The sequence below is a fragment of the Dicentrarchus labrax genome, unplaced genomic scaffold, assembly GCF_905237075.1.
Source record: "Dicentrarchus labrax unplaced genomic scaffold, dlabrax2021, whole genome shotgun sequence".
Lineage (NCBI taxonomy): Eukaryota > Metazoa > Chordata > Actinopteri > Moronidae > Dicentrarchus > Dicentrarchus labrax.
This window is the reverse complement of record NW_026136722.1, coordinates 653,256-676,727: the sequence shown is the minus strand read 5'-3', so window position 1 is coordinate 676,727 and position 23,472 is coordinate 653,256. Positions and strand designations below refer to the sequence as shown.

General features: G+C 43.6%; 2 protein-coding genes across 2 annotated transcripts; both read right to left on the bottom strand.

Moving 5' to 3' along the window:
* Positions 1–38: 38 nt before the first annotated feature.
* LOC127356526 (germ cell-specific gene 1-like protein) lies at positions 39–6,377 on the bottom strand. Its single transcript, XM_051388321.1, has 6 exons — positions 6,211–6,377; positions 5,341–5,653; positions 2,796–2,843; positions 2,515–2,679; positions 2,290–2,401; positions 39–638 (listed from the first exon to the last, which is right to left on the bottom strand). Exons 2-6 carry the CDS (start codon positions 5,633–5,635, stop codon positions 173–175), a joined length of 1,086 nt encoding a protein of 361 aa, XP_051244281.1. The 5' UTR covers positions 5,636–5,653; positions 6,211–6,377; the 3' UTR covers positions 39–172.
* A 1,747-nt stretch (positions 6,378–8,124) lies between these two features.
* tcf20 (transcription factor 20) lies at positions 8,125–22,680 on the bottom strand. Its single transcript, XM_051388299.1, is given in 8 exon segments — positions 8,125–9,668; positions 10,733–10,833; positions 11,039–11,102; positions 11,276–11,369; positions 11,680–14,541; positions 14,543–17,737; positions 17,739–20,131; positions 22,127–22,680. Coding segments are annotated over 7 exon segments (7,482 nt in total). The 5' UTR covers positions 18,900–20,131; positions 22,127–22,680; the 3' UTR covers positions 8,125–9,663.
* Positions 22,681–23,472: the final 792 nt, after the last annotated feature.

Genomic DNA, 23,472 nt, shown 5'->3' with positions numbered 1-23,472 from the left:
ATTTATTTCAGTTTTGTGCATTAGCCAAAGCAAGTTAATAAGATGTATATATTTTTATTTTTATTTCTTTATGAGAACATGTAAATTCAGAGCACATGACGAGACCAAACATTGAACTCAAGATAGGCACAGGTCCTCATAGAAAGACTCCAGTCTGGATATATACAGTAGTTCAAAGTGGGCTGTAGTCCTCCTCCGGCTCGTAGCGGTTCTGGTGTCCTGGCAGGGTCATGTGGACGGGCGGGATGGGCGATGGAGACGGAGAGGGCAGGGAGAGGCGGTGGAACGGGGATGCAGGTGCAGGGTGGGAAGGGGGTGGAGGGAAGGAGTCAGAGTGGGGGAGAGGCAGGGAGTGGGAGTGCGTGAGCCTCGGCGTGTGGGCCGGTAACGCTGCGGACGGGGGCTCGTAGTAGGGAGACAGGTGAGAGATCCTGGGGGGAGATGGGGGACAGGCCAGGGTGATGGCTGGGTTCGCAGGGGTGTAATAAGGAGCCGGAGGAAGGAGCCCCACAAAGTTAAAGCTGCAGGCGTTGAGGCCGGAGTTACGTCTGGGCCCCACCATCAGGACCTTCTTGGTGTAGTTGTTCAGAGTGGAGACACCGGCAGACATGCAGACAGTAAAGGCAAACCAGGCCACACTGGATGGAGACAGAGAGGAAGAGGAAGGAAATCACTAACATAGGTGTGAACGTATGTGTGATAAAGTCCGTTCTGGGTCCATTTAGATGACTTAAGAGAACAACCTGGAAAACTGGAAGAGCACAATTTGCTTCAAGTTTTTCAAGAAGCAAAAACAGACCTCTCCCTTCCCGCCGGTCCTTCCCCAATCCCTGGTGCACAACACACTATAATAACTTCCAACACACACGTTCGTCAAGTGGGATGACTGGTCATTTAATTTAGCCAGTGAGATATTGTAGGTGGACAGATTTTAACTGATAATACATTTTCTTAAAAACTTTTTTATGATATAATGATGTAAATTTTTTAAAAGAAGAATCTGATTTGCTTGTGCAAAAAGTGAAGACAAAAATAAACATAATTCATTACAGAGTTCCAAATTGGCTCAAATACACTGCAACACCAACACATATGAAAGAAGCTGCCGTTCTACAGCAACACAACAACATTTCAGTTCATCCTGTGCAGCATCTCTGGTGTATGATATATTCTGTGTACGGTTATAAGTTCAGTATAGTGTCTTACATTATAAGACATTATACATTATAAGAGCATTTTGGAATTTTCAAACAGAAAAAGATCCTTCCTTTATCCATTATGTCCACGTCTCTTTCCACTTTTGTCTAGCGGTATCTGTGGTTGCTGGAAGACCCTCCAGCAGGATTTCATAAAACCTAGAGATACCATTCAGTAGTTTTTTACTGTTAAGTATGGTATAAACTCAATTTTGGAAGCTTTGGTTTCATGCAGAGAGCCTCTAATTAACTGAACCATGAGACGGACTTCTGTCTGAATAAATGGGTGAATGGTATGAGAAATCTTTCTTGCAACTTAATTAAAAGACATAAATATATCATTATTAAAAATGTGGAACACTAATCTAAGCAGGAAGGAAGAGAAGTATTCCTCAATGATGGAGGGAGTCAATATGGCCCAAAAAGCTGTGATGCCAGTCCCGCATATTTTTCTGAAGCAGTCCCCCTGATCTGAAAGTGATAGCAGTGTGTAAACATCTGTATTAGACATGGACGGTCCATGTTCAAATTGACCATCTTTGTTTGTTCAAACACCGAACACATAAGCGTTTGTGATGAAAAGGCACCTCGGACTGGCTTGATCATTAGCTCATTCGATCGTTAACTCTCCAACACTGTAGGAGAAAGAGGCTGAGCGGTCGAATGTCAGAATGATGCCTTCAGGGCTGTTCGGCATGCAGGGTCGCTTATTCACGACAATTTTGCAGAAGCTGTGGTTGTAAAATTGGGATTTTAAATGGACTGTGCTGATGCTACAAAGAATGGGTTATGCGGGGCATGGCCAAATATGAGAACACCTGGTGGGACTACATCTCCCAGCTGAATGGAAGATTTCACATGAATTGAATGAGTTGAAGGAATTTAGTGTGGGGAAGTTTGTCAGAGCTGCTCTGCTCTCCCTGCGAGCCTGACCCGGATGAGCCACAGGAAGCATCGTTCGAACTCACAATTCAGGCAACGACTCAACAGGAAGTAAACGCACAACTAAAACCCTTAGCACATCATGTTTGTGCAGTTTCAATCGGGCCCATGTGTATGTGATTGTAGTGTACGGTATGTTTAATGAACTCACTAGAACGCCCATGAGTAGCCATAGCTATGAGGCTTGAAGTCTTCTGGTCCCATTGAGACAGTGGTCTGAAACACCTGCATGTACATCATGTGGCCCACCATCCCAAGCAGACCTGCAAAGACAAAAGTAATAGAATATAACAAATTCTTTAAAATATACTAATGAAACTGGTCATTCTATGTTGTAATCAAAGTCTGATCTATCTATCTAAAGAAATAGCTGTACCTCCCAGGACTGTGAAGACAGCAGCAAAAGAGTTGAGCAGCTGGCCCCAGCGTTGCGTGGAAGGGAACCAGGCCCTGATACACAACTGCACAGACAGCAGCATGCAGCTGATTAACAGCAGACCGATGTACATGAGCTCCAACGATAGTGACAGCCACATCATCGCTGCGGAGGGAGGAGAAGAGGCGGAGCACAAAGACGGATGAAGGTTTTGGATTTCAAACAATTAGCCAACCAAGTGCCAACATAAATGCAGGAGAAAGTGATGAATATCCATTTACCTTTTTCAGATCCTGGAGTCAAAGTATAAAACCCTCGACACTTCTCCTCTATAAATCAAAAGACAAATGTAAATGTAGTAATAATAATGACACCTGAGCTGGTGACATGTAAAAGTAACCATTACAGCTGTGAAATTTCACTCTATAGTCAGCATTTTTCTCCATTTCCAAGAGGAACTGAGTTCAAAAATCCTCCAGCCTGTGCGTATAGTGAATATTGTACATTTAAATGAACACTGCAATCTAATTACTGCATGAATAACCAGACTGAGGTTTTAAAAAAGTGTTTATTATATATTATAAGTTGTGTTTGGTGTAAATCTGGGCGGGTGGAAATCTCAATAGCAGCACAATATGACACACTTTGACAGTGTGTATTGTTTTTCATTTCACTCATTAATTTCAACATAAAAACACTTTTCTTGTCACCACCAAAATCTGTTTTCCACCACCGCCTGCAAGGCTGTTAAAAAATAAAAAACAACCTGATTTTGCAATCGGTTAAGCTTCTTTGTGGCTTGTTTACCAAAGTGTTTACACGACAGCTGCAATAATCAGAGTAGCGTATTTGGCTGGAAATTACAGTGGCCCATAAGCTCAACACACTGTGACCAACGTCAAGTTGGTGAGAATGTTTTCTTCATTTGCTGGTGCTCTGTCTGTTTGCATTGTGTCTGGATGTGCTGTTTTAACACAGCGTTTCTGTGTTTGGTTGTGTTTTCTCTCTTTGCAGTGTTTTATTATAAATGCTGTGCATGTGCTGTCAAATTGGTCGGATTGAGGTAACAATTTGCATAAGGTTGGGAGTAAACTGATAGGAGATTATAAGATTTGTTTGGGATAAATCTGGCAGGATGGGGCTTACGGGAAAACTCCTAGTAGCAGCACAAAATGAGACTTTGTCAGTGTACTGTAGATTTCATTTTGGTGATTTCTTATTTTGCCTATTAATTTCAACATAAATCTTTTTGTTCTTATTTTTTTCCTCCACTACTAGCAATGCCATTTTAAAAAAGAAAAAATTAGAACCTGTTTTTGCTGTCGGTTAAGCTTGTGGCTTGTTTACCAATGTGTTTACATGACAGCTGCAACAATCAGAGTACCGTACTTGGCTCTAAATTACAGTGGTCCATAAGCTGAACACACTGCGACTTAAGAAAACAGACGCAAATAGACAAAGTATAAAAAAATGAAGAAAACCTTCTTACTAATTTGACAACACATGCTCAGTATTTTAGGGAAAAACACTGATGAGGGATATAACACAACCAATGTCAAGTTTTTTTTATGTGCGTGTGCTTTTGTCTGATTGTGTTGTAGCCTATTTGGTTGTGTTTTAAGTTTTTGTAGTGTGTTCCTGTATTGGGCTGGTCTAAATGCTGTGCATGTGTTATCAAATTGGTTAAAATGTTTTCTTCATTTACTTTTGCAGTTGCAGTGTATTGAGCTCTAAGGTACTGAATAAACTGTTCGCATAGCCACTTTAAGCCACTTTTGTATGCTGGATTCTCAGCATATTGTATATTAAATGTATATTTACAAATAAAGAAATTGTGAATTTAAAAATATTTTAAATGTACAGCTCTACTAGGAGCAGATTAGGAGGATTGGTTGTTTTGCTTTCAGCACTGCCAGCCGTTACTTACCAAACAACAATTACAAAATGCAAACAGATTTATATAACTGACCGCATTAAGTCGGTTGAAACTTTTGGCTGAACTTCAGTACGATTCAAACACAATCCTTAAAATCAGTTGCAAATCAGCTGCAAATGAGACGGTAAAAACCCAGCCGATGTTTGTGAATCCTATTAACCTTTCTCTCTCTGGGTTTCTAATCCATAATTGAGTCATGCTGTTGAAGTCTAAATCTCTGTGAGCGGAACACACACTGATGATAATCCTCTTTGGGCTGAGCACATACCCAAACACACATACACACTCACTCAAACACACACTGTACACACATACAAATAAACACACCTGGGGCCTCAATTCAAACCATCACCTTGGCTTTCCTCTCGTCCTGTGACCTGTTTCATTGTCTGTCGCGCTAGTGCCACAGTTGTGGAGCAGTTTGTTTCACTTCCTGTTTCTGTGTCGATCCTTATGTCACCTTGGGAATATCCTCTACTACACACGCAACCCGATCCGCACATACGACCGGGGGTGTGCTAATGAAATCCCTTACAATGATGCTGATTGTTTACTGTATATGTGGCTACATGTATTACTGAGGTCTGTCAGTGCTTCTGGATAGATCTCTTTGTACAAATCCTCTGTTTTCTCATTTATTCATTTCTTCTACCTGTTTAATCCTTTTCAGGGTCACCAGTGACGCGTCTGTTGTTTTTTTCCATTTGAAAGGAACTGAGCATCTTTGGCTTCTGAACCTTCCTTTGTGATCAGTGAGGAGTTTTATTTTTTAGCTGACTGGACGGGGAATTTATTTTCACATATTTTCTCATTTTAGACACAGCCCGACAGAAATGAATATGTTCTAAATATTCCAAATCATATTTCTACCTATTACCCTCCTCTCTCACCCCATGCGTCTGTGTAGATGTTCTCCTCACAGGTCAGGAACAGGCCAGTATGAAAGGTGGGGAAGACAAAGCGGTCGTCACCCGTCTCCCAGGAGAACTGGATGTTGGAGTTGGAGACGCCGGGAACGGGGATGCAGTTGCTGTGCTTGGTGGGCGTACAAAGCGGCTTTGGCACCTTCTGCTGCCCCACGCACCAGTAGGAGGACATGAGGGCCATGCCGCCCAGAAAGAGAGACAAAACCGTCTGGATAAAGGAGAGGCGAGGGGAACGCATCTGCTGCAGAAACGCCATCATGAGGGGATTAAATGTGGGCTGGTGGAGGAATAGTAGGGATGGAGACAGACATAGGCATATGGAGAGATGGTCAAATATATAAACTCTTTAACAGCAATGTTCAATATGGACTGCTTCACTGAAAAAACAAGAGGATTAAATGTCAGTTCTGTATGTTTTATGTCTGACAAGGGAATGAGTATCTCAAGTTTTTCATTATTAATCCACTTGACTTTAGGTACACCTCCACTCTGGCGTGTCACTAAAAATATCGCCAGCATGCTATTAGTTTCCAAGGAGAAGCAGCTCTGCCCAATTGCCTGAGATGATTAGTGAGGTGTTTGAAAGAGAAGGTGCGGGGGAGCCGTCGGTTTTACATGACTAATCACATTTAAAGAATAAAAAGACTGTGACAGAAAATCAGCACACCACTGGTAATTGGTGGGAAGACAGACGGCTAAATCAGAGGAAAATAGAGGAAAATTGCTGTCACCATGGAACCTCTCCAGGAGACAGATGCTCAAACCAATACCTCTAAGCACTTGACGTCAAGCATTGAATTAAATTTGAACGAAGGGGGAGAAAAAAGCACTCACCTCCTTCAGCCTCTCTTACTTCGTACTTCGTCCTCAGTTCCTTCATTGTGTTAAGTGTGGAAGGTGAAAGAAACATCCGGCCCTGCTCCTCCAGCCGTCTGCGCTTCCTTTCACTGTTTCAGAGAGTGATGGAGGATTTTGGCCGTCACACTGACCTCTGTGAGCAGACTGACTGTCAGTCTTTATGATACGAACCCAGCGGTCAGAGACAACTGTGAGGGTATAACACCGCACACACACACACACACACACACACACACACACACACACACATCTTCTTTAATCCATCTGTATAAATCCAAAAGAGACAACTCTGTTCCATCTGTTTTCATTTTGATTCCTAGACTCATTTTGATCTATTTCTTTCACCTTTCCTCTTATCTGCCCCCCTCCTCCAATGCCTTTCAGCCAGGGAAGGCATGGAGCACTCACTGTTTTGATGTGAAAATCAACATGACCTTGAAATGGTGAATAAATATATCAGACACACACTATTACATGGACAATATTGCTTTGCTGTACCAAATCTGTAGACCAATTTTTCAGTGACAACTATTTGACTCCACAATAGCGGGTTAGCCGCAGTAACTCCAATGCAAAGGTTTTATGTTGTTGCAAGAGGATAATGTGTCTCTTGTTATTATGTATTGTTATTTAACACTGTTAATGATATAAAATTAAATGATGTTACAATAATGTTTTCATACTATTGAACTGCCTTCATACTACTACCACTATAAGTAACATGCTGAACGTGTCAACCATTTACTTTTAGCCCACTATTTCAAGTATTTATGCATAACTTGTGTGTTTCACCAATGTATCTATTACCTTTAGCTATCTATTTCAACCATATATACTTACAGCTACAGTATTTCAATTTTTTTCAACATTATCTATTATTTTTATCAATCTGTTTCAACTATTAACCGTTACTTTTAGTTTAGCTATAGTTATCTATTTTCACCATTTATACTTTTAGCAATCTCAACCGCTTTTACATTTAGCAAACTTTTTCAACTGTTTATGCATTACTTTAAGGTGTTTCACCATTTCTCATTACTTTTAGCAAACATTTCCACCAAAATCCATTCCTTTCCGCTATAGTTATCTATTTTGACCATTTATTTATACTTTAATTGCAATTTAAACTGCTTTTCCATTAATGTTACTTGAAGCTAATAACTGTTTTGCTTTTAGGTATTTCAGCAATACTTCAAACTGTTTTCCCATTTATCCATTACTTGTAGCTATTTCAACTATAATCTATTGCTTTTATTTGTATTTATATGCCATACACACTTAACTAACAATTTCAACCATTCATCCATTACTTTTAGCTAAGAAAAACCTGAGCTAATGCACCCCATTATATAAATGCCACTATGATGGTGAACATTTTGAGAATCTTATCTTTCATGACTGCATCCTGGTTGCATTTTAACATTTATTTGAACTTTTAGCAAAGCTAAATCTGACATTTTGTTTTTCAGATTCTATTTCTACATTGAAGCTGCTCTAGTTTCTTCAAGTCAAATTCTTCAGTGTTTCGGTTTTTTTTTACTCTGATTGACAGAAACACAGAATCCTTGACCTGGTACAACAGTTTCTAGATTCGAAAGAGTGCATTCATAACCTGTCTTCTAAAGACAGCCTGAAAGAGTCAGAATGGGGTTATGCACTCCCCTCAAACTGAAGAGACAGGAAGAGGAGACAAGGGATAGAGGAAGAGAGGGTGTGTGTATGTGACAGATATAGAGATGGAGATAGCTCATGTGAGAATGCATGCAAAAAAAGAGAGAGAGAGGCAGAGTTTGGTAAAAGTGGAAAAGAAATTGGGGCAGAAAAAGCTGGTGGTTTTTATCATTGTAGCAAAAATGACAAAAATATGTTTCAGAAATAAGAAGAGGAGAATAATTGAAGCATTTTTAAAGTGTATTCATAATTCATATACATATTGACAGGTTTCTAATACAGCATGGTTTTGATAGTGTAACTGTCTTCTTCTCAGCTTGACTTTTTTTTTTTACAAGAATAACAATAAAAAATGATAAAGACAACACCATGTACGACTCACTTTTAAATTTTATGGCAATGCTTCTTTTGAATGGGTTTTGCATCTTCCGATCAAATCGCTGCTGTGTCACTGAAGAATGAAACCATTCAAAAATACTTGGTAAGGCTTACTCCCCGTTCGCCAGTACTATTGGCCCATCACAGCCTTCATATGACACCCTCTCCAAAGTTCTCAGTTCCAAAAATGTTCCATCACTGTCCAAGGGACTGACACCTGTCAGTCAAAACAGAGCTTCCTATGTAGAACATACGCACTTGTGCACCCAGTACACAGTTCCACACCAATGAAAACGCTTCAGTGTCCTGTCCATCATCTTTTCCCAAATCAGAGCGGTTCAAGATGGGGGACACGCATTGGTTCATAGTGTTATCTCCTCCTCTCGCTCTGTCCTTCTCTTTGCACATTACATTTTGTACTTGAAAAATAAGATTGTGTCCATCGGATTTTTCATGAATACTATCTGTACCGTAAAAACCCCAGTGATGAAAAATAAGAACACTTTTCAAAAGGACCAAAATGGAATCAAAGACCCAGATATCGGCATTTTTCAGTTTCTCACACACACTCACTTCACATTCATACACGTGACTTTTGAAAGGCAACAGATGTCCGTTCTCCAAGGCAATAATGTCTTTGTGGCAAACTCGACCCTGACATTCCAGACATCACTCTGGCTCCTCCCTCTCCAGGAATGAAAAAAAAATAAAAAATCCAATTCATGTGTTGACTGAATATAAAGTGAGATACATCCATTTCATTTTCATGAGTAAATAATGAGGATACAAAATAATAATGAGGACTAAAATAATAATTGTGATCATCCTAATATAAGATAAGATACTACTTGTGAGAGGATACAATATTCTCTCCTTTTCTTTACTGGGTTTGACACCCAACTTGCTCCCAATACACCTCTCCAAAGCAATCAAAAGAAAACCAGGAAAAAAAAGGTAACTGATGATAAACAAGAGTTTAACACTTTGAGGTTGTGTGAGGAAAATCAAAGTAAGCCTAGAGAGGAAGTTTGTTTCTTTTGTTCTTTACAGAAAAGCTCCTTTAGCTCCTCCATCAGTCTTGACGTCTCATTTTATTCAGCTTCAATCTTTGTAGTTTTTTTTTTTTTGTAGTTTTCTTTTACTGGTAGCTCCGTTCCTCTATGTTGCATGTCCATGTTTTTTTTATTTTTCTGCTTTTAAGTAAAGAGCAATATTTCTCTTACAAAAAAAGTTTCTTTTCTCCATTGTCTTAAATGTAAATAATGCTGATTCCTTTTGAGAAATTGTACATTCCCTTTTGTTGTTCTCTGTCACAGATGCCAGTCCTGTCCTTTCACATTTGGGGCTGCTTCACAAACCAGTCTTCTTCTATTGTCCAAACTAACCTAGAAAAGGGAACACAAAAAAATGGAGGTTAGCATCTTCACCAAGGGTCTTGCATTTTGATACAAAGAATAAACTGCTTTCACACATAGCGCAATTATCTAAAGGGAGACAACCTATGTGAGAAGTCTTCTGAATTGGACTAATAATCACAGTCTACTCTGACTCATTGACAAACTAAACATGGTTTAAATGTGTAAATCCAAGTTGAGGGACGCACCCATATTTATCATTGGTTTCTAATTCAATGGAAACCAAACAGCTGTTACCTGGTAAACTGATTGGTGATAGTCAGGAATAGAATTGCGCAAAACATGATGAAGTTAGGAGATAAGGTTGCAAAATCCTTAGCATACCATCAGCATTAAGCTGTAACCTTACTTAAAGAGAAAGAAAAGGAGAGATATGATGTGGCAAGTCTTTAGTTTCCATGAGGACAGAATGAATTGGAAGTGAGGGGGAGGTAGTGAAAGCGAGTGACAGGCAGGAGTACAGCCACTAAGGTGAGGTGAGGAGGAGTGTGAGAGCAGGATGATTTTCCTCAGCAGGAGTCCAAGAACCAGCCAACAAAAAGTATGGAGTAGTGCTGCTGCGTGGAATTAAATTGCCTGAATAGAAACGGTACAAACAGCCCTGAGGCAACGAATTAGTGTCCATTTATTGGAGGTCCATTAATGAGAAACCAGCCCCCCACCGAATAATGAAAAAACTGTTTCCCAGAAGGAAATGTATTTGTGGTGATCGAACCCGTTGGGTGGTTTAGTGGTTTGTTTTTTTTTACACTAGAGAGTTGGCTGCAGAACTGCATTGCATTACAAGCAATTTCGAACAAAGGAAGTCGTCTTTGAAAAAGCATTTACTTTCCAATTTGTGAAAGGAAGAAATGATAGTAATAAAGATATTTGTGTATGAACAAATGAGAACACGCTGATTGTTCTGTCTATGGCACATGCTGAACACACACACACACACACACACACACACACACACACACACACACACACACACACATACACATACACATACATACAGGTACACAAACACACACAACTGAGTCTAAACTTACAGCTCCCAGACTCCTGCGTATCTTCTTCTTCTCCATTTCTCTCAGCCTCTCTCTGACTGCTCCAGGTAAACTGACTTGGCTGGCCGGATGCTCTGGGTAAACTGAGCGAAGAAGGGACGAGGACATGTGAAAGGGAGAAAGAGAGAACATTGGTTTGGTTGGTTTAGAGGGAGAGATTGAAAGAAATGAAGCGTAGCGGCTCAATCAGTGATTGGGTGGGGCGGAACTACAGTGGCAAATGAAAGAGGGGATTTTCATTAAGTCACACAAAGCGAAATTTCCCTAGAAACGGTAGGAAAAACCAACCTCTCCTTCTTTACCTTGTGCTTCGGACACCGCAGGGAGTAGTTATCTTCGTTCAAAGAGCATTCTGGAAAAATCAGAAAATACCAGTACAGTGCAGATATTGCCACACAGAGCTCTCACAGTAAAAAGCAACATTTGTGTTTACAGTAGCCTGGGCACAAATATCCATTCTTGGGAAACACTATTTTACATGAACTCACTATTAACAGTGTGTCTGTATTTAATGCATCTACTCACCTGCTTCAATAGCACACAGGTAGTGGTAGCGAAGTGTACAGCCTTTACTGTAGCAGCCCAGGGTTGAGCCCACCATCTCACAGTATGAGCAGCTCTATGCAGAGACAGACAGAATGGCAAAAAAGAAATCAATACATCTTAAAGCTGTACTGGACAGTAAAGAACAGCTAAGAGCCTAGCAAAATGACAGAAATCAATAAACACTATAAATAATATAGTGCAGAGCATTTGTTATTCAGAATATATACCATAACATATAACATAACACATGAACCACTGACCTATCTGTTTATTAGCTAACACTTGAATTCAAAAACTGCCTTTCAAACAGTCAACACCAGCAATAAGTTATGAACCTGAAACATCCCAAAACAAAACAGGTCAAATAAACAGAGGACACTCACTGTTTCTCTGGCGCCATCTAGTGCCTCCTGCAGGCCATACAGTCTCCCATTGACAAGGTACACTCCACTGGTCCACACTATACATCCTTCGTGGACCCACAGCTCCTCTGGGTCCATGGGCATCTGAGGCAGCTGGGCGAGTTGTGCCAAAGGTCCCAGGGAGTCCAAGGCCGGCGGTGGAGGCTGGAAGGGCAGAGACGCCTTGCTGTTGGATGGCACCATTCTGGGGGAATCCTCGCTAGATTTGTGCCTCCTTTTAAAGCGTGGATGCGAGGTCAGCTTTCTGTGTGCGGGTCGTTGTAGAGCTTCCTCTGGTGGCGGCTGCGGCTGCGGCTGTTTTTGAGTCTGCTGCAGGTCGATCTCAAGGTCTGGCTCTCTCTTAAGCTCAGGGATAGGTCGGATATCTAGATTCATGTCCCAGGTTAGAGATGTTGTTTTACTGGTGGTGGGGGAGGAGGAGGAGGAGGAGGCGGTGTTACTGAGCTTGTCAGCCACGTGCATCGTCACTTCCTCTCTACCAGCTATGGAGGCAGTTCTGACTGTAGTGGTAAGAGATGTTGGGTTTGAATCTAGACTGATGGCATAGTCGCTCTCAGCGGAGGGCTTGGTAAACTGAGCATCTTGTGTTTGTGTGTCTTGGATAGTGCTCAAAGCATTTGAGCTTATGTCTGAATTTGGTCCTGTTTTGTTTGTGCCTGTGGTTGCTTGACACTGTCTGACCTGGGGCTGGTTTTTGGGGAGCTTTGCAGCATATTCAGCTGGATAGAAAGGGCCATAGAGATCTCCAAGGTGTTTGTAATTTGCCCATTTCTGACACAGGCAGCAAAGCAGGCGGCCAGAGTGATTGGTCTCTGTAATCACGGGCCCTGCAACAACATAGCCAGATGAAGGAAGTGCTTTTCCCGACTGAAGTGTAGTTTCCACCTCGTCTGACTCCCTTTTCTCTGATTCTCTGTCTCTCCTAGATAACTGGGAAGAAAGAGCTGAGGTCAGGAGAGAATCAATTCCACTCCCGCTTGCTTTCCCTCCAACTGCACTACGCTCTCCTTTCATCTTGTCCTCCTCAGCATTTACAATGGTGCACACTGCCCCAATCTCTGGTATTTTGTTCTCCACATGTATGTGTGGAACAAACGGGCCCTTTCTGTTTGAATCCACAAATACTCTATTTGTGCCGAGGCTCCCTCCTGCCCCCAAAGATATATCTGGGTCATCTTTGGCCACCGATGGTGACGTTGCTGCTGCTCCTCTCCTTCTCCTCCTCTGTCGTCCCCTTGCTTCTAGTGGCTCATCTTCATCTTTCACACCTCTGCGTCTTCTTCGAACGGGTTTGACCTCAATCTCCGGCTGTGTGTCCTCACTCTCAATATCCACTTTCACTACCTGGGTTAAAATGGGTGGGGCCAGCGGGGGAGTGACTTTATCGTCTGGCAGAGGCGGTGCTACAGGCTCTGGTGGGCTGCTGGTAGTCTGCACTGTAGGCAGAGTTGTGGCAGCAGCTGTAGTTGGAGTGGGTGGGGCTGGAGAAGCACTCAGAGTTGTGCTCTGTGCCTGGGCTTGAGGCTGGCCCTGTGCCTGTGTTTGGGTTGGGTTCTGGGCCCGTTTTTGTTTGTTCACGCTCCCTACGGGCCTGCCCTTCTTCTTTCCAGATGGGAAATAGCCTTTAGGCACGACACTCTCTGGTGGCTTAGAGTCCTGTGGCGACAGACTGGACCTACCAGAGGACATCTGATGTTGTCTATTCAGCATGTGTCCTTGAGCCTGGCTATGGTGGGGTGGGGTGGTTCCATAGTAGTCACTGCCAGGATAATCATCAAATCCAATGCCAGATTCTTGAAGTTTCTGTCGAAGAAGATTAGCAGCAGACTGCTCTCCTCTTCTTGTCTCAAGTTGCTGGTAAGTGTTGGTGAAATGCTGAATGTCTGACAGGGCAGATGAAGATGGAGGTGGGGAACCCTGGACTGGGCGAGGAAGAGGTGGAGGAGGGGGTAAAGGTCCGAGCAAAGCGAAATCCTCCTTGTCACCGGATGCTGATGCCACAGCGGCTCCCAATCCAAAGTCAAAGTCTTGTTTTAGGGCTTGGGATGTCTGGTGAGGATCACATGGGTAGGCAGACGGAGGTAGAGGCCCAGTCTCATCAACTACTCTGAACGGAATCATGTCGTTTAATGAGTGACTTTCATCCATGTAACTATCATCCCCTCCTGTGACCCTAGGGAAATGTGCTAAGTCTTGGTCCTGTGAATCATTAAACGGTGGTATTTCTGAGTGAGAGAAGCCTGGGTAATGATTTGACTCATCATCAGCATGGCCTGCTGGCTTTTTAATATTTGGGGTGATTTTCTGCACTATTGCCTCCAGTTTCAAACCCCGTCCTTTCCTGGGAGGCAAAACCTTGGTGGTACCACTGGATGGAGATAGGGGTTGTGAATAGGTATTCTCTCCAAGCAGAGGGGAAGAGAGCCTGGGACATGGGATATCTGAACTGGATGAGTCATCTTCATTGTGATGGCTAGACTCAGACTGAGCCCCAGGGGAGTGATGTGAATTTGTGGCAGCCCTCTGCTGAACCGCATCCTGGTGGTGCCTTTTGGCGGGAATAGGAGAGATAAAAGAACGAACTCTCCTTCGCAATATAAGTGGATTTGTGTCTCCAGAACCACCAGCTTTAGTCTGACGCTGCACCTGTGGCTGAGTGGAGTTTATGTCAGCAGAGGACTTAGTGGAGCTGGATGGAGGGGGTGGCACGGGATGTTTGGCTTCCTCTGTGGCTCCTCTGGAGACCTCAGGTTCCCCAGCATTCTGGCCATGAGTCATTTGAGGAGGAACAGGGCCGTGTGAAGCTACAGGAACGGGAGGAGGGGGAGGGGGGGGGTGGGGGAGGTGGTTGTGTTCTGTAGTAGGGCTCTCCTTCCATCATTCTAGCGCTGTCTCGTCCAGAGTGCGTTGACTCCCACATTTTCAAATCAAAGAATGCGCTTTGATGATGGAGTGAAGTTTTGGTTGCATGTGGCTCACCGGGCATGTCAGTTTGGGGGATCATCCTCTGTCTCTGTTCTGATTGGTTGACCTTATGTCTTCCTGGAGAAGAACCAGGCTGCATCATCATCTCCTTTGCTGGCCTGTTCATTGCTTTTACCCAGTCAGTCATGTCATGGGGGTGATGAGGGGGGCCACGAGGGTGAGGATACATTTGAAGCTTATTTGTGGATTGAGTCTGGGGGGATAAACTGTGGTACGGATGGTGGGAGGGAAAATGGGGGTTACTGCGTGGCATCATGCTGCTTTCTCTTGTATCTCCATATCGATATCCAGGAAAACCGCTGCCACCGCCAGTTGATAAATCAACACCATGAAGGTAGGACTGATGCCTTGAAGGTGAAGATAAAGGATTAGTGCTCATAGGATGAGATGGCAAGGGTGTAATTTCAACATTACCTCGCCTATAGGGGTCAGCATTCATTACAACTGAGTGAACAGACTTGGAATGATACTCCATATCAGGCTCATTAGCTCCACCACTGCCGTGATGATCAGTTTGTAAATTTGCAGCGTCTGGGCCAGCCTCTTTTGATGCTGTTTCCATTTTCACCACTTGTTTCTCTCCAGTATCCCTTTTACTCAGATCATTGGCTGCTGCTGGAGAGGAAAATGGCTGTTGTATCACAGAGGCTCCACTCTGACTTTTCTCCCGCTCTCTCTCTCTGTCACGTTCCCTGTCCCTCTCTGGTGTGCTGCGTCGGTTTGGCGACACATCACAGATGACAGAGCGCCGCTCTGATGGGGCTAATATGCAGCCTGATGATTTTTGAGACTCAGTTTGACCAATGCTGCCTGTTAGCGGCTCTGGCTCTTGCAAAAGGAGCTCCTGCACAGCAGAGGATGGAGTGGATACATTAGATAACGCTTTTCTCTGTGGTAGGGAATAGTCTGCTAAGTTTATGTGTTTTGGTGGGGGCTGCTGAGACTCTGTAGCCTGTGGTAAATGACTCTGGGTCACACCCACTTCAGTTTTGTCAGCATTTTGCAGTGTCTTAGTACTTGGCACTTCTGACTTCACTGATGACTGAGGATCTGTAGTAAAATCAGGCCTCTGGTTTGGATGTGGGGGCTTTCCAGAGATACCCATTTGGGCAGAATGAGCTGAAGCCTCAGTTATTCCACTTTGCACCCTCATACTTTCAGTCATGACATACGGGTGTCTGGTTTGAAACTGTTGTTGAACTTGGAGATGGGCAGGAAATGCTTGTTCTGGTCTGCCATAACGTCTATCTAAATTGTAACCTTGAAGAACCTCTTGTAAAAGGCTGGGAAATTGCTGCATTTGTGAATTATCCTCATGACCTTTAGCTCCTGTTCCTTGCCCTCTCTTCACCAAAGCCTCTGCTACAGAAACAGCATCTTTAGGATGCACAGGGCCAAAGCCAGTTTGCGATTGTTGGTACCCCAAGTATCTGGAATTTGACTCCATTACACCCACTGAGCCAGCCCTTCCTCTGTTCTTCATTGACAAATCTGAGCCATATGTTGATTCTGGGTGGCCATATTTATGTGGTCCAGACTGGGGAGGATTTTGAGGCCGTCCGAAATTTGATTTCTGGTGAAGGGAGGAATACAGGCTCAGATCTACACCTTCCTCCCCATTATGACTGCTTGACTCTCTTAAGTAAGAGTGCGACTGTTTCTCTTCTATACAGTTGTCTTGGGGATGCTTGCTTTTTTCAGTGTGACTTCCCTCAGACCGAGCTGAAACAATCACACCAACACTACTGGCACTCTGCTGTTCCTCAGATGTGTGCTTTTCTTCCCTCTCATTATTGTGTAATCTGGATGCAGTGTACAACCTATTTTCTTTGTCCTGACCATTTTGTGTATTGATTTCTCCATCTTGTTGCATTTGGCTACTGCCTTTCTCTGTTTTCTCAACTGCACCTTCACTTTCATTTTTGATGACTTCATTTTTAATTTCTGTTGTCTTCCTATGGCCACCTCGTTGGTCACTATATGTTAAACCAGGCTCTGAGACACAATTTGGCTGTGGTGGAGGGATACTGGAGGAGGTGGATGACGGGGATGAGGAAACTGGAGGTGTTGAATGTGAAGTTGGGCCAGTCTCTGACGACTGACATCCAAAGGATGGAGATGATGATGAAGGGGGAACATGAGCTTCACTTGCTTTTGTTTCAGAAGCAACTGGTTCTTTTGACGATGAATCAGAGGTGACTGTTTTAACATTTGATGCTTGTCCAGTTTGTGTTTGACTCTGAGACGGTGGTTGATAGCCAGTTGGTTCAGATCCGCTGCTCGCACCACTCATCTGCCTCTCCCTCCCATGTTCCCCCTCAGAAAACTGCTCCTCACGCTCCACCTTGGTCCCTGATGAGCCTCCAACTGACATCAACGAGGAGTCTTCATCAGCACCAGCATCTAAGCTGGCACCATCACCAATCCCCACTGCACTTCCATCCTTTACCGTGCTAGTACTTGAGGCTGCACTTGCATTTCGACTCCTTGGTTGTGATGGGGGCACGCCATGTGTCGCCTGTTGCATCTGCCCCCCATCTTTCCCCTTCTTCTGTGAAAGCACTGTGTCAGTGAGGAGCATGTGCTGAACTGTGTTTGGTAAATTGGCTACTTGTGAGCTCAAGGCATTAAGACTGTTCAGGCCAGCATCCTGCATTTTGTCAAGTGGAGAAGAGGAATAAACAGAGGAGCCCTCCTCTCGAGCTCCAATTCCTGTGACAAGCCCAATTTTGTTGCGGCCTGTTGGAGGAAGACTGCTCCCTCCAACTGCACTCATGCTGTGAGCTTTATGACTGCCACTGCTACCACAACTACTGATGCTGCTATTTGAGTTGGGTGTGGGACTTAACTGAGGCATGGTCTGCAGTAATCTACCCTGACCATGGCTGCTACGGGGGTTTGATGTAGGAGGATGTGAAGGACCATGACCTGAGGGGTTTCCATGTGCCTCCGAGACACCCATCAAAGGGGAAGGAGAGGAGCTACAACTGGGGGAATGCACTGCAGACGCAGCTGGAGAGGGGTTGGATATCGGGGCTAAAGTTTTGGTTAATTTGGGTTTGTTGAGCATTGGGATGCATTGGTGATTTGGCTATTTCTTGAGATGCTGCTTGAGGTATACTGGGATTGGAGGCTTGGTGATGTTTAGCATATACAGAGCCTGGAGACGGGCCCTGGTGCTGCATCTTGAGAGAGTTGTCATAACCTACTCCTAAATTGTGCTGTGAGTTGCGGTGCTGTAGTGTGGCTTGCTTGTGAAGTGAATGCGCCTGTGGAGAATATCCAGGATAATTTGAAGCATGGTAACTCTGTTGAACATTGTCCATTGGCCCCACATTGTTAGCAGCAACTGAACTGGAGACTGAGTTTGAACTGGAGTTGACACTGGGAGAACTGTTGACTTTGGGATCGAACCCAGTGCCAGCAGCCCCGTCGAGATATCTCTGTGGAGGGGGGCTGTACATTCCTGATGACCCTGTGGATGCTCCACCCTGTGGGGAGTAGTGTGGGTACTGAGGGGTCATTCTGTGCCCAGAGTGGGGATAGCTCCTATGCTGCTGTCCATGGTGGACAGCTGGGAAGGTTTGCCCATGCTGGCGGTGCTGCATTTGAGAACCTGGCACTGACTGCATTGCAGGATTCTGACTCATATTGTACTGATGAGAAGGAGAGAACGCTCCAGCACCAGCAGCACCTCCACCTGAACCAGCACTGGAGCCATAGTCTACTGGATATGGTGACATCAGGCCAGATGATGGTGCAGAGCCAGATCCAGCATGCCGGTACTGGTGAGGTATATGTCCATCAATATTAGGGTACCCAAAGCCTGCCCCATAACCCATGCCCCCCCTTCTGTGTCTGTCCTTTCCACTCATTGAAAAATAATAATCCATGACGTCCTTCCTGTAAGGGTTGGTAGTGTTGCCACTGTGAATGTTACCCTGTGTTGGCGGTGGCTCCACAGCTCCTCTGTTTCTAGCACTGTAAGCAAGCATGTGGCTAGCTTGGGTGGGGTGGTGATGGCCTCTGTGCAGGCTCTGCTGTTGCATCCCTGCGTAATCATCTGTCATCCTTGGGGAGATCTGGGGATCTGCTGGCTGAGGGGGATACGGAGGTCCTCCTCCACCCCTCCCACTGAACCCCGGGGGGAGAGAGGGGAGAGAGGGGGGAGCTGGACTGTTAGAAAAATTCTGCATTGTTTTTCCAAGTTTGGATTAAAAACGGAAATATCTGTCAGTGTCTATACCAGGGAATGCTGCTGATCAGAAACTGGAAGGCTTACGGCAGTAACCATAAATGACAAAAAGAGAGTCTATGGCCTGGCAGTAAAACAAGGAAATGCTTTTGAAATCCACCAAAGAGTTCAAGCTGAGGAATATATATCGCAGATGTTATAATCACTTTTTTGTAGCAGAAAGCAGGAAGGGAGGTTTAACGGATGATGATTTTATAAATATATGAAAAGGCCAAATGGTGAAAATCTTACTTCTTCAATGGGATGATAGTATGGTTGCTATCACTTTTTTAAAAAAGGGTTCACTTAAACAGCTCGGTCTTAAAAAATGGAATTTTTTTAAAAAGAAAAACAAAGAGATAGATATGTAGTGAAGCAGGTTTCTACTGCAGAAAAATACAAGACTAAAAGTGTGCAGTCATTTCCATGAAGCAGTTTGGCACTGAGCAGGCAATGATATCATGGACGACTGACGCACCACTTATGTGAGATGTTCAACCTCAAATGTCTTTACATGTATACACTTCGCTCAAGCAAACAGAGCTATGTTAGGATTAAATTATGTTGTGATCCAAAAGCCTCTTGTGCAAAAAATAAAATAAAAATCCTCAATAAAACCATTGAGACTGTGTTCTGTCACAGCAATCCTTCAGTTCGTCAACATGCGTAAGTTTGCTGGGACCTGACTCACACCTGTGAGAGACCAAAGCTGCAGTAACACGAATCAAGAGGTCTGAATACAGACCCTCACTAAACATTCCCAGAGGCACACACTCCATTGATATTCTCATCGGTTGTTGGATGTAGAGTGTAATACTTTTTGAGATGTTTTTTTCTTGGTCATTCCCTTTCAAATAGTGTTTGCTTTTTTTAGTTTTTTGCTACGGCATGCATTCCTTCGGACTGTAGAAGTCTTTGGTCCCTATTTAGTAATTGTTCTTTCTTTGACTCTGTGTTCAGGTTCTTCTTGGTGCTCTCCTGTATCTTCAGCACGTAGTTTCTTACCTTTGTTTTTTTCTGTCAACCATCATTTAATTCTACCTAGTTCCATGGCAACAATTTTCCAAAGGAGGGTAATCCATTTATTCCACTTCAAGTTCAGTCAATTCAAGCTCCTGTTTTCTGTGTCTCTTCAGTATTTCCGTGCAGATAAGTTCATTTTCCAGGAGCCGCTGACCAGAAGCCTTCAAAACTCTGCAAATACAAAAGACGAATCAAAAAAGTTAGCATGCAAAAATGAAGAAGTATCACAGATTTACCATAAATTGCTAAATTGCTGAAATTGTTGTAATTAATTGATTATAATGAGAAATGCACTGTGGTTGTACAATAATATTAAAAAGCCTATGTGGGCTATATTCAATTTAATTTCACCAATTAAGTGTTAAATTACTACATATTTACCAATGCAACGCCAAACAAAATGAATTAAACTCGCTTTGAGCCTTTGTTTAGGCTTTTTGTAACTGATCTGGGATCACATATTACAGATTGAATCAGCACTGTCCATAAGTGGATTTTTTTTTTCGTGGTCCACAGCAATAATCACACAGGTCAACACAAATAGATCCACCAAACAAACAATAATGTTAACATTACTTCCTCATTGCATATACTATTCATTCAGCTCCTTACTTCACTGCTTAAAAGGCTTGCTGGCCTCATATCAACAGTCCTTTTTTTAATATGCACTGAGAGTACAGCCTTTATTGTGGTTGGAGATTTAACAATACATGCCTGAGCTGTCTCTTCTGACTGATAACAAACACGGTTGGTGGAGAGAAAAGTGGGTTAGCGGCAGCATGCAATTAAGGCAACAAAGTAACATAGACAAGGTCACAAGCTACCTCACATGTAAACAAACAACCTCGTGGAGCCAAAACAGAAGCAGTCCATCTCCCAACTCTTTACAATGAGACTTAGGGCCATTAACTTTAGAGCATTCAACTTGTTTTAATGGGTTTTATTATTATTATAGGCAATAATTACAGGAATGACGCCACCTTTATGGGGTCAGTGCCACGTGTGACACAAGCCTCTATTGTCTGCCTCAAATACACTAGAAAATGGTTAATGGCCCTAACACAACTTTGGGTGACTTCTGTTGTAGTCGCATACTCTCACTCTGAGCCACACAACAACACATCTTCACTGCTTATGATTATAACTATTAGCATGACTGGTGTCTGTCAACGGTACCATTAGTGTGAACCTCTCTTCACCCATGTAATGTATTGTTTTTAACCACAGTGATGGAAAAAAAACAAGCTCAGGAGGGCTACAAAACAAGCTCAACTGAGTCAAACACACAGCATCCAGGTCTGTGTCAGGAGTCATATTTAAGGGTCAAAGCTAGTGGGGTGATGCAGTGTAAAATTGGTCAAGTTAGAAGGACACTATTGAGCTCCATCCGTCTTGGAGTCCATATCTTGATTACTAATTAATCACAGCAGCTCACTGTGCACGACCAGGCAGCAGCATTCACAATACACAGAACAGTGCAGCATTAATACAAACTGGCTCAATGCAGTCTGTCAGCAAGTCAATCAACTGCACAGCTGCCTATTTGATAAGCTCATACGCAATGTTCTTTGCAGATAATAATCAAACGCCAGCTCTGTTATATTTGGACTGTGTGTCGCCTCAGATTGCCATCAACACAACACTGGCTTTTGTAACATAGCCTTAGTGGCTACATTAGCCCACAGCAAGGTATACGCAATCCAATTAGCTTTGTAGTGCTGCCTCTTGTAGCTTTGTAAGGTTAGCGTTAGCTAAAATACCTCACACACTGCAAATTAAATATGCGAGCTAGCCGCATATGTTGGGAGCTAGCTGAGCTACAAACCCACTAGTTAGCATCGTAGCAAGCTAGCTCATTTGCGTTTATTACGTTATTACGAGCGTTTGAGAACGTGCACAAAACGATAGTTACAGCAGGCTAAAGGCACGAGCAGCCAGGCAGCGCTCAGCTACCACAGAGAGGTGATTAGGTGCAGATGTTTCCCCCCTCACAAATCCAGTGGGGCTGTGAGTAAATGGGTTAGCTAGCATAAATAACGTATACTGGCAAGAGAGCTGGTGTGGGTACTGCATCAGAAAATTAGCATCACGCAGCCTGACATTTCCCCTGAATAAACAGAGCTAACCAGGGAGAGACAGGCTAGCTAACATACTCTAAATGCATACCTGAAAACGTAGCAATACAAGGCCCCTCGAAGACTGAAAGGCTGTTTTGTGACAATCCCGCTGCTGTGGCAGGAAACCCCAGTCTAGAGTCGACTGCTCCGCCGCTTTTCCCTCACCCTTTTGAGTCCAGACAACCCCGACCAGCGGCGGCGAAGTCGGGGGGCCCGTCACGACACTCAGATCCCGGGCCTTTCTTCCGATTTCCCCTTTTTTCTTTTGTCCTCACCTCCAAAAATGATGAGAGCAGAGCACAATCGGGGTGCCTGTAGGTCCCGTAACCAGTGAGGTCCATACACCCCCGCCCCCTCCCCTCTTGTTCCCTCGCCTCTCTCTCCCTCTTTCACACACCGCTTAGGTGATTCCACCTATCTCGAACTAAAATTAAACACATTGCCATCTCACAAGCCTCCACTAACACATGAAGATCTCAAACGTCAGTTTCCGTCACTAAATTGCATTTGCATGCCTTCATCAGTAGCTCGACCTATTCGTTTTCCTGTTAGACTACTGTTTTTTTTTTTTCTTGCAACAGAAAGACCGCCTTGAAAATGCATACACACTCATATTCCTGCACCCCCTCCCTCATCTCTCTCCATCACATCCCTCCAACTCCCCTCCCTCTCTGAGGCTTTTGCTATTTCACTGATTTCCACCTATTTCTACCATAAAATCTAAGATTATAATAGTATTGCAAATGCAATTTTTGCATGTCTGGGCTTAACGTTTTATCACAGCTCCTTTGTTCTTATTTCATCTCCACTGAAAATGAACCAGGGGAGCCTAATGAAGGCACCAGAGGTACAAAGGCAATATGGAGAGGAGTCAGGCTTGAATGGAATGATAGGTTATGTCTGAAATGAATAAGTCAATAACAGATAAAAGACAATTTGTGAGCAAATAGGTGCGCCAGCATTAGAGGAAGATTGCAGCGCCATGGATGAGGGTTGTTAAGTTTATTATGGTTTCTTAATGCTGGAACGTGGACCCATTGTACACACAATCTAGCTATATTGTGATTTTTTTTTCACAAAGAAAAACCACTTAAATCATTACAATAATATCTAGCCATTGATTAATGTTTGACACGACACGCTCAGAACATCATCATGGCCACAACAACAATGGAGGTGCCTCAAACAGAATCTTTTTCCCATTAAATTTACTGTCTCTGCCTGAGCTTATCTGCTCTCACACAGGGCCAGTGAGTGCAGTGCAGACCCACTCACACTCTCCTACCATCATAATGATGTGCCCTATGCCCCCCATCTATGGTGCTGCACTTTTAATGTACTGCTGTGTGTCATATGCACACGCTCTCCCTCACACACACACACACACACACACAC